General features: G+C 43.6%; 1 protein-coding gene across 1 annotated transcript in view; it reads left to right on the top strand.

Moving 5' to 3' along the window:
* TRPC7 (transient receptor potential cation channel subfamily C member 7) overlaps positions 1-12140 on the top strand; it is a 140562-nt gene that overhangs the window by 91634 nt on the left and 36788 nt on the right. Inside the window, exon 6 of the mRNA XM_061151351.1 lies at positions 7432-7665. Within this exon, the coding sequence (XP_061007334.1) occupies positions 7432-7665 (234 nt within the window). The remainder of the gene's footprint in view (positions 1-7431; positions 7666-12140) is intronic.

Here is a 12140-nt window from a genome sequence, read left to right as displayed (position 1 = left end):
TGAGTTTGAGTAAACTCTCGGAGATAGTGAAGGAAAGGGAAGCTGGCATGCTGCAGTCCATGGGGTCGCAAAGAGTCGGACACAACTGAGTGACTGAACAACAACTAACGCAGGAAAGACCAGGGAAGGAGCAGTTTGAAGAGAGACATGGAAATCAAGAGTTCAGTTGAGATTATCTATTAGATCTCCAAGTGGAAATGTCAAGTAGCAAACTGGATATACATGCTGAAGTTCAGAGAGGCTGGGGTGGGAAACATTATTTGGGCATGTCAGTCTATTAAAAGTAAATTATATGCAATACCTCAACTGTGAATGTGAACAGATGAAGTGAGAACCAAGCCCTCTGGCACAGTAGTAGTTAAAGGATGGGGAAACAAGAAGAATCTTATCCAGCAAAGGAGACTGAAGTAAAAGAGTGGTGTCCGAGAAGCCAACCAAGTCACTGTGTCAGGACCCACGGACTGATCACTTATATAGAATGGTGCCAACAGATCAGGTGACAGGAGGCCTGAGGATTGACCACCGACTTCAGAAGCAAAGTTCCTGAGCAGCGAGAGGGGATGGGACCCAGCAGGCCAGTGGAGGGCTAGCCCTTAGCAGGAGTGCGGAAGCTTCCTCTACTGTACCAGGAGGAAGGTGGCACTGAGGGCACAGAGTAGGTAGCCTGCTAAGTGCAGTGGTAAATGCACTTGCACATGTAAGTTTTCTGTTAGCATTGTTTCCATTTTCTCAATTTTTTCCTCCACAAATCCATTCTAGTTGTTAAGCATTATATTATATACCAGGCACTGTGCCAGATAACAGGGAAGCAGCTCTAAAAATAAGACGAATATTATCTTGACTCTAAATACTTCCTGGAGTTCTTTAATTATTCAGTATTACTACTGCTACGAACAGCCTTAGAAAGACACTGAGCACCGCGTTCACTGCTCTCTTCGGGCGGGCAGACCCTAAGGTCCACCATCTGATCTGACCTCTGCTCAGACTTGGAGAGGCTTGAACTGGCAGCAGGCCCTCACTGAAAAAGGCCTCAAACACTACTCCCAGGCGCTGCCAGGAGAAACACAGAAACACAACACATGGTTCTCTTCCCCCGAGACTCAGGAATGTGGTCCTTCGGACAGACTGGCTATACAAACACCCAAACCATGACTCCCTCTCGACCAGGGCTGGACAGGACTTTAGGACCCTAACAAGTTCAACTGGCTCCCGCAGAGATGGAGAGAGGGGCTGATCACTAACAGCTGAGGGGCCTTGTCCAGGTGTCCCTGCTTCTGCCCTTATCACCCCCGTGCCTCGGCAGATGCTCAGCACAGGAGCTAAAGATCCACTGAAAACGTAATCAGATTGTGTTCCTTGGCCTCCAGACTCTTTAAGGCCATCCCATCTCCCCCAGCATGAGAGCCACTGTCCCTGTAAAGGACTCAGCCCTCCACCTCCGTGCCCTCATCTCCCACCACCTCCCACCTCTCTTGCTCTCTCTTAGCCCCACCTGCCTCCTTGCTTCAAACTGTTTCTGCCTCAGAACCTTGACTTAGGTTGGTCCCTCTGCCTAAGGGTTTCCCCCAAGGGCAGTGCCATGGCTCACTTCCTCTCCTCCTCAGGTCTGTGTTCAAAAGTATCCTTTTCTAAGTGAAGCCTTTTTTTAACTGACCTATTTAAAAATGCAAGGTCCTCCCCGACTCACTGCCCTCCTAGTCCCCCTTCTCTTTTTCTACATGCTTTCCTTTGTTTCTTACCAGGCTCCTCTGTCCATGGGATTTTCCAGACAAGAATACTAGAGTGGATTGGAGTGGGTTGCCATTTCCTTCTCCACGGTATCTGCCTGACCCAGGGATTGAATCTGTGTCTCTTGCATCTCCTGCATTGGCAGACAGATTCTTTACCACTGTGCTACCTGGAAGCCCCAATTAATATTAGCATTTCTGTAATCAAACAAATTGTAGCTCTTTTCATCTTCTGTTAGCTCTCACTCCATGTGGATATCTGGTATTCCCAATTACCTCTTTCAATGGCCACATAGCGTGTCAATGATCTATTGCTTCTCCAAATCTCTACTGGGCATGTGGGTTGTTCTTCTGCTGTACAATTCTATGGAAGGGTCAAACCCAATCAGAAATATATTCTTCCTGAACTCCAGGTGCTTTACTTGATTATCAGCAGAGTTTTGAGACACTTCTGGATTATAAATCCAGGAGATTTAAAGTAAGGGCAGAGCAGATGGAAGCCACAAGGAGATTAAGACTACATGCAAAGATAGAAGGAAAACCAGGGCACGGTATCAAGAAAGACATGAGAAGAGCATGACATAGGAAGGAGAGACGAATTTGCTAGTAGACATGTGTGTTTTCTAGAGCTGTAAGATGACCTGCTTTGGGAACAACCAAGTAAACCAGAAATCATAGACCCTCGGCCTGGAGAATCTCCGACATCAGTTTATACCATAGGAACATATCTTTCTTGCCTATCTCATTAGCAGTCATTAGCAGTCACTCTGGGGTAGAGGAAAGAGCTGATAATCCATCATGTGAGTTAGAGACTGTGGCTATACCAGTGCTCACCAGAGGACTATAACATCTGTGGTCTGCAGAAAGCCATGGAGCTTGGAGGGCAGGAAGCCTCTCCACTATGCATGTCCCTTCTCCATCTAGGAAGAGAATTATGTCATGAAGACTCTCTTGACCCAACTCTTACAGCGAACCCAGCAGTGTTTTCTTAAACAGCCACCCCAGTTGAAAGCCCAATTGATGGAGATGTAAATGTCTAGCAAAGTAGGAAAACACACTTAAGGAGGAGAGGAGGAAAGAGCTTGAGACCGGTTATCAAGAGACCCAGGCCTGACTGTGTCCCCTCCTCCTTGGTGGCTCTGCCTCGCTAAATTTCAGCTCTCATGTGTGTAAAATGTGAGGATCAAGTTGCTCCCTCGGCCTACCCACCACAGATTACAAACTCTCTGAGGGCAGTGCTAAGCCTTAGCTGCAGAATCATACATGTAAGTTTGACCAAGAATAAAACTGCCAAAGAAAATGAGCTGTGTTTCTCACCTAAGTCATTCCTTTGATGGTTTCTTCATTGATTTAGGTAAGATTTCCAAACAGACTACTTCAACCAAACTGCCAAAATTTCTCCCAGCAAATCAGACCACATTACTGATCCATTCATCACCTTGAGGAGCTATCTGGCTGCTCAGGGTGACTATCTAGATATCGAGCTGCCTCGTCTCCCCCTCAAGGTCTGAAGGAGGGCGTTTCAGGATCTACTGGGCCTTCACTAACCTTCTCTGATGCCAATCTCTAGCCCCTTATCCCTACTAACCCTTAAGCCATACTGAGCCTCCTGCAGTTTCCTAGAATAGCCTGTTCTCCCTCATGGCCACGGCCTTTCAGCCCCTGCTCCTTCCCCCAGCTAACTCCTCATGCCAGGAGTCACCTACTTCATTCAGTCAGAAGTATGTTATTACAGGCACTGTGCTGGGTCTCTTGACTATAATACTGACTGCTCTTATCCCTGTGTGTCCACACACAGTCTCCTGGACATTCTTATTACAGCATCTGTCACCTTGTAGCACTACTGTTTGTAGACACACCTGTCTCCAGCACTAGACCATGTTTGGGGGGAAGGGACAGCATCTTCTTGGCTGCTGTACCCCTAGAATGGTCCCTGGCACAAAGTCGGAGCTCAACACTGTCCATTAAGTGGTGAATGAGTTCCTGAACAGTGACAGTAAGTCTGCGCCTAGTAGAGAGCATGCGGGGGGCTGGGGAGGCGGGCGACAGTGCAGTGGAAAGAGGGTCCTGAACTCCCTGAGACTCTGGATAATTTACTTGTCATCTTTGTACACGAGTCTGTCCATCTGTAAAGTGGAGATAATTAGAGGAGGCACCTACCAGGCTGTAAGGAAGTTTTAGAGTTGGAAAAGGGCCTACCACAGGGCCTGGCACCTAGAGGGTGCTTAACAATGATTAGCTACTAAAAGTCAGGGGAGAAGATGAGCTTTGTTAGAAAATTTTTGAATCTATTAATATCATCTCCTTGCCCGGAAAACAAATGAACCTTAAATGAGCCTGAGACCCAGATCTGTTGCAAAGGACCTGCCATTGAGCTGGAGTTTGGATGTTAGGGCTTGAAGGTTGAGGGCTTCTTGGCATATTCTCCCACCTGTGAGTTAACAGAATGCCTGAGCCCCGACTCAATAGTCAGAAGGTAACCCAGAAGAACAGACAAGCCTCCCAGGAGGTGGTCTGGGAGTCCGGGGACAGTGTAGAGAAACCCTATGTAGAGGAAGGGGCTATGGCCATTTAAGGAGTTCACACAGTTAAGCCTCACAGGAATCTGAAGGGGGATTCCCTTCTGAAAAGCATCTGAGGCAGGGATCAGGGTGAACAGCCTTTTGAACTGTCAAGCCCCATCTCAGCAGCCTGCAGGCCTTACTTAGAACCTGCCTGAATGAAAAGCTACTCATTTCCCTCAAGGCTTCCCAGCATATCCCAATCTGTTCCCCTGCCAGTCATCCCCATTAATTACCAGTGACCTTGCTCTCTGGGCTCCTGGGCTCCAGACATCCCTGAGTGAAGGGGTTGCCTGAAGGAGGCTCTAGTGCCCAACATCCTTACCCTCTAAGCCCCTGGGCTCCATATACTCAGTGGATTGACATGCTAGGGGCAGGAGTCCAGGGGGCTCAGCTTGGATATAAAATTCTGAACTACCCTCGTACCTTGGAAGCAGGAAACCTGATTTCAATCACTAAAGTACTTAATTTCACACATTTCTTTTTTCGTTAAGCATTCCTGTTACTCAAACCCTTGGGCCCATGCTACTCTTACTCATGGCCTTGGAATAATTTAAATTAGTCTGGGTAAGTTGATATGTAAATCTGGGAAGACTGACGTGGGCGCTGGACCATGGAGGAAATGATTTGCAATCCCCAATGAGGTGCCTCTATGTTGGTCAGAAAAGTCAGTTTACTGTAAATAATTTGCATTTCAGATTTACAGAACTTTTAGTGCTGGAAATTACATCAAAATTTCAAGAAAATCAAGGAACTTATCCAAGGTCACACACCCAGTAAGTGACCAAGGTAGAATTGAACCAAGGGCTTCCTGAATTAAGGTAATTGATAGCCTGTAATTCTCCTAGTGCTCAGCTAAAAGCAGTCCACCAAGACATCAGGAATTTTAATTATCAGGGGGAGGGGGCAGGTGCATAGAGGAAAGCAACAAACATTATTTTTTCCAGCCTGTAATGGTTTTTCCCGTAACATACTTTAAAAACCTATTTGAACAGGCACAAATGAAAGTACATTTCAGTGTTAGAGAAATTTTACTTCACTGAATTACCACAAAAATTTTCAAAGTGTAAGCTTTGGAAGTATGGCTTTGTGAAGACAAAAACCAGGGAACAACAAGGTGTGTGTGGTGGTGGGAGTCTTGTAAAATGATTTTCAATGTTTTGGGACATTTCCTTTTGCAGAGACTCCAATTTGATACAAATATGCAGCTCTTAGAATCTGTTTCATTAAACAAAGCCACAACTTTTCTAAACAGCTGTGGGAGAGGCAGGAGGAATCGGAGAAGAGAGGTCATCCATATTTGATGCTCAGGAACCAGGAGGGTGCCAAGAGGCTGGCGGTGTTAACCTTTAGGGAACATGTGGTCAGTGAGCTGGAACTGTCTCACTAACCAACCAGTTAGTGATTCTTTTACCACATTAACCTCCTAAGTAAGCAGGTGAAGTGTAACATGATATAGAATGGGCTAGTTCTGCATCAAATCTTTCCTATGTCTGAGTAGCTATAAACTCTTCGATGCTAATTAGAAAACATTCAAGAGTATTTTTCCTTCATTAAGTGTTAGCTGCTCAGTCGTGTCCGACTGAATCTTTGTGACCCCACAGGCTGTAGAATACCAGGCTCCTCTGTCCATGGGATTTCCCAAGTAAGAATAGTGGAGTAGGTAGCCATTCTTGTCTCCAGGAGATCTTCCCAACCCAGGGATTGAACCCAGGTCTCCTGCGTTGTAAGGCAGATTCTTTACCATCTGAGCCACCAGGGAAACCTTTTCCTTCATTAGCTGCTTTCAACCCAATTCTATTTCCTGGAGGAGCAAAGACCACAGTGGTCAAGAGCATGGACTCTTGGGCAAGACCTTCCAGACTCAAATTTCAGATCTCCTGCCTCCTGTCTGGAGAATATCCTCACTTTGGCTAAGAATATGTTAACTGTAAAACTGGGATAATAACAGAATGCACTTCATAAGGTTATGGTAAAGATTTGAGGGAGTTAATACATATATATAGAATATGACACAGTATGTATATATGATAATAAATATGTGTATTATAAAATGTTTATTATCAAAATGTTACTGAGTGATTTATTTTTAATCATATAAACCAATTTACTTTTAATAATCAGTGAAGATAACAGTAGAGAAAAGCACTATTCAATACGAATATAAGGCAAGACACATCATAAGCCACAATTTAATTTTAAATTTTCTGATAGCTACATTATAAAAGCTGAAATTAATAATAGATTTTATCTAACCCAATATATCTAAAATATTAGTATTTCAACATGTGATTGAAATTTTAAACTGTTGAAATATTTTACATTTTTTGTGTAAAGTCTTTGAAATTTGGCGTGTATTCTATACTTATATATGTAGCATCCCTCAATTTAACTGGCTGCATTTGGAGTGCTCAGTAGCCACATGTGACTGGTGGCTACCATATTGAATAGTGCAGGTATACATACTCGAGTTATTCGTCTAGGCTACCTCATGAGACTGACTTGGAGGCGGGGTGGGGGAACTAGCAACATCCTGTTGATTTCTACATTGCTTACTATGTAACAATGAAGAAACAAGTCTTTAAAATCCAGTAAGTTATAAAAGAGTAAGGAAAAAACAAAACTAATAACCAAAACAAACAGTTGCAGGAGAGGCAGAAGGAACCTGAAATATTCACAGAAATACGAAGGAAAGCGAGCTAATCAGGGAATTAGGGGAACTGGGTTCTAGATCATAACTGGGAAAACCCTTTCCCATTCCCGGACGTCAGTTTCATTACACTTAGTTTAGAACTGTATGATTACTTATAACCTTCCAGTTCTTAAAATATACAAATGTCAGCCGTTATACTTCTCATATATTACCTCCAGGAATCTATCAACAGATGAGAATTCTCTCCTCACACCTGGAGATGATTTATCTGTAAGCAGGACAGGTGGCACGAGTTCTTGCAGCCTGAGAATTTCCTAAGTCTACATCTGCCTTTGAAAGCATATTTTTGTGCGCTGCTGGCTCTCAACATTCCAAGCTCCAAAGAGCTTATTACATTTACACCTGCACCCTGGTTCCCTCCGTGGTCCCTATGGTCGCACACACCCTGAGAACTGAGAACAGTGAGCCTGACTTTCTCACTCTCCCGCAGGAATGATCTGGTCCGAATGCAAGGAAATCTGGGAGGAGGGGCCGCGGGAGTACGTGCTGCACCTGTGGAACCTCTTGGATTTCGGGATGCTGTCCATCTTCGTGGCCTCCTTCACCGCGAGGTTCATGGCGTTCCTGAAGGCCAGTGAGGCCCAGTTGTACGTGGACCAGCACGTGCAGGACGACACACTGCACAACGTCTCACTTCCGCCGGAAGTGGCCTACTTCACCTACGGTGAGTCGGAAGTTGCGGTGAAGATGAGTCTGCAGGTGTTCTGCTGCGCATTGATTGGCTTGTTTGCAGGGTGTGGCCAGGAGCTTGGGTGTTCCGCAGTTGGTGGTTTATAACTTGGCTGTGGCCCACTTTGGTTTTTTCTAATGTCAAAGCAGACCCTCCTCACCATCTCCCAAGGAAGTCGTGGTCCCTGCAATAAACTAGCAATAGAATGTGGAATTAATGACTATGAGAAATGTATCAATTTGTGTTGGAAAGGATGGATTTGTTTTGGAAAGACCCTTGGACCCTCTGTGGGATTCTTTTCTTTTTTTGTTTTTTTTTTTTGTTGTTGTTGTTGTTTTGGGGTTTTTTTTTTTTAAGAAATCTCATTTTTTATGTGGATCCCGGAGTTTTTCCTACCTTACTGGATCCCTGTATTCTGTGCAAGAATAAGTCTTGCTTTCCCAATTCAAAAATTATTTTCTCATAATAAGATATGTTCTTAGAAGGGGCCTTAGTTCTTTCAAATCACAAGGCCAATGTTAGGTACTAGATTGAATTTTTAGTAATAATAGTAAGAGTTATAGCATTTATCGAGGACCCACTTAGATGTCAGGAACTGTATAGACATTTTACACTATAAACTTCATTCCTTGCAACAGCCCCATGGAAAGGTTATTTTTGTTGTTCCTATTTTATTGATGAAGAAATAGGTTTTCATGGCATGGTTTATAATGTTCCCAGAAATACAGGATTGCCTTGGATAGCAAGGGATTCTTGTTCAACATGAAATGAAAACAATGCAGATTGGCATAGCCTTTATGTTCCCAGGCTTTGGAGTTAGAGAGACCTGGACTCAAATCCTACTTCTGTAGCTTACTGTAAGGACTTGTTTGCTTAATTTTTCTGACCCTCAATTTTCCTATATGTAAAAGTGGGATAATGCATATGTCAGAAAGTTTGTGTTGAGGGTTAAATAAGATAGTACACATGAAGAATTTTGCACTGTGTTCTGAAATATTAAATGCTCACTGGTAGTAACAGTTATTATCACTACTACCTCTGGGGTCATTTTCTTGCTCACTCATTATATCTTCTGTACTAAAGGAGAAAGATGAGTGGGGGAGAAGAAACAATAGATATCTGTTGTTACCAATTAGCTGGACATTACAGTGGCAGCCCCTACATCATGAAGGTTTGAGTGTCAAATGTCCCTGTTATATGAAAGCCACATGGTGCTTGTGATCACAGAATCTTCATGATCCAGTGCAGCAATGATCTGCAGAAGGGTGGCCCCTTAACATAAAAGTTGAGTTGTTGCCCATATTCAATGTAGATTGAGGTAGGCAGATTACGTTAAATATAAATGTGGGACCCCCCCCCCCAAATTAAGAAATGGAGTCTTGTAGAATTACAAATCATCCCCTCTTCATTTGTTGGTTTAGCAAATCCAGACATTTTAAAAGCATGGGCTTATATACTTTCTCTTCTATGCTGCTCAGGGTTTGTTAAGGAAAGATGAGAGAATCTTGATACTGCATTGAATACTTTTCTTAGGGCTGTGATTCAAGCCACAGTATTGTTCACTGGTGACTTCTATTCCTTTTATGGATTGTATTAGAGTCGCACCCAGCCCAAAGCTTTGCACTTTATTGCCCTTGCGTTGTGGTTCACCCTGTGCCCTTGAAATCTTTCTCATCTCAAAGGCTTGGTTTGTGCCCCAGTTGTGGAGGCAGGGTGCCCTCTAGTGGTCATCTAAGCAGTGGTTCCTTCCAACTTACAGAGCACCAAGTAGGCAGGTGTTTTTCAGGTTGCAATTTTTTACCTAAAAACAGCTACAAGAGGAAGAAAATCCCTTTGTCTGAATTGTCAAAGTGCTATTTGCTTTTACAACCATCAAAACTCTTAAAAGCCAATCAAAGTTGAATCAGTTCAGTAAATTTGCTCAGTCGTGTTCAACTTTTTGTGACCCCATGGACTGCAGCACACCAGGCCTCCCTGTCCATCACCAACTCCCAGAGTTTACTCAAACTCATGTCCACTGAGTTGGTGATCCCATCACCATTTCATCCTCTGTCATCCCCTTCTCCTCCCATCTTTAGTCTTTCCCAGCATCAGAGTCTTTTCAAATGAGTCAGTTCTTCGCATCAGGTGGTTAAAGTACTGGAGTTTTAGCTTCAGCATCAGTCCTTCCAATGAATATTCGGGACTGATTTCCTTTCAGATGGACTGGTTGGATCTCCTTGCTGTCCAAAGAACTCTCAAGAGTCTTCTTGTGTTTTTTAACCACAGTTAAAAAGCATCAATTCTTTGGCACTCAGCTTCCTTTATAGTCCAACTCTCATGTCCATACATGACTACTGGAAAAACCATAGCTTTCACTAGATGGACCTTTAATGGCAATGTAATGTCTCTGCTTTTTAATATGCCATCTAGGATGGTCATAACTTTTCTTCCAAGGAGCAAGTGTCTTATAATTTCATGGCTGCAGTCATCATCTGCAGTGATTTTGGAGCCCCCCCAAAATAAAAGTCTCTCACTGTTTCCATGGTTTCCCCATCTATTTGCCAAGAAGTGATGGGACCAGATGCCATGATCTTAGTTTTCTGAATGTTGAGTTTTAAGCCAACTTTTTCACTCTCCTCTTTCACTTTCATCAAGAGGCTCTTTAGTTTGCTTTCTGCCATAAGGGTGATGGCATCTGCATATCTGAGGTCATTGATATTTCTCCCGGCAATCTTGATTCCAGCTTGTGCTTCATCCAGTCAAGCATTTCTTATGAAGTACTCTGCATATAAGTTAAATAAGCAGGGTGACAAGATACAGCCTTGACATACTCTTTCCCAATTTGGAACCAGTCTGTTGTTCCATGTCCAATTCTAACTGTTGCTTCCTGACCTGCATACAGGTTTCTCAAGAGGCAGGTCGGGTGGTCTGGCATTCCAATCTCTTTCAGAATTTTCCACAGTTTATTGTGATCCACACAGTCAAAGGCTTTGGCATAGTCAATAAAGTAGATGTTTTTGAATACTTTTCACTAAAACTTCTGACTGGGTCACTAGGATCTGATAAAAGCTATCTTAATAGAGTATTTTACTTAATAGATTATCTTAATAGATAACAGGTATCTTAACAGGTTACAAGAGTAGCTTTTATTATTACAGCTGAGGTTTAAAATAATAAATTATAGGGAGAGATAAAAACAAAATTCCTTTTGGGGTCTGTTTTGAAGAATCTGAGTCCTCTTTTATGCTATCTAAATGTGCTATTTATATATGGAGAGGGCAACAGATGTATTGGAAAAATATCATTTGGTCCCCTACTTCTCTTTCTGAGTTATGACATTGATGAGGACACAAAGTCCATAAATTTATATATCTCCATTTATAATTTAGAATGCACTACATTAAACTCTGGCAAGTAGAGGCCTGGCTTCCCTTACTAAAAATCTCTTACCACCCTTTATTATTGTAATTGTTTAACAGAGTCTATGCAAATAAAGAACAAAACCCTTCCTCTTCCATCTCCCTTGGGGACCAAAAATCACCATGTAATATCCTTACTATTTGCATTCATCTGGCTCTGAAAAGGACCCCATACCCCAAATCCAATCTTTAGAATGGCAATAATAGTACCTACTCTACAGGGCTGTTGTGAAAATTACAGCTAATGTAAGTATAAGGGCTAATTTAGGTTTCTCTATGTTGCTTCATTTAAGTTTCACTTAGTATTTCTCAACAGGGACTCAATTGACTTGTTCAGCAGGGCAGTCCTCATGGCTGGTCTGTCTGGAACACTGCAGGATATTAGCATCCCAATAATACTCCTACTCAGTCACTGTGATGACCAGGGATGCCCCCCAACACATACCACCCTAGGAGGAAGGTGTCCCTTGAAAATCACTGTTTTATGTCTTGACGTAGTAGGCAGCTTATTAAAGAAAGCTGCTGCTCTCCGCACCATCAGAACTACAGTAGGAATACTGTACAGGTTTGCTCTGGTGTAGGACTACACACAGGGTGGTGTAGACCCTCACCAGTGACCACAAGCAGAATCTCCCCAGCACAGGACAGGTCCCAGGACTCTTGCCACAAGGAACAGGGATGCCATAGCAAGCCTGGATGACTGGTCACCACTTTTGGGTCCTTAGCTCCACCAAGGAGCAACTCCCAGACACACACTGTCTGGGAAACAAAACCCAGGAGCATCTTCTCAGGCAAGAACCTTCAGATTCCTGGCCCCTGTGTGTGCTGTCACTTCAGTCCTGTCTGACTCTTTGTGATCCTATGGACTGTAGCCGCCAGGCTCCTCTGTCCATGGGGATTCTCCAGGCAAGAATACTGGAGTAGGTTGTCATGCACTCCTCCAGGGGATCTTCCCGACCCAGGGATCAAACCCACGTCTCCTGTGACTCCTGCATTGCAGGCAAATTATTTACCCGCTGAGCCACCAGGGAAGCCCCTTCCTGGCCCCCCTGTGAGCTCATTTGTTCT

The sequence above is a fragment of the Dama dama genome, chromosome 9 (genome assembly GCF_033118175.1).
Source record: "Dama dama isolate Ldn47 chromosome 9, ASM3311817v1, whole genome shotgun sequence".
In the NCBI taxonomy this organism is placed as follows: Eukaryota; Metazoa; Chordata; class Mammalia; order Artiodactyla; family Cervidae; genus Dama; species Dama dama.
Note: the sequence above shows the minus strand (reverse complement) of the source record. Positions and strands in the feature narration are given on the sequence as shown.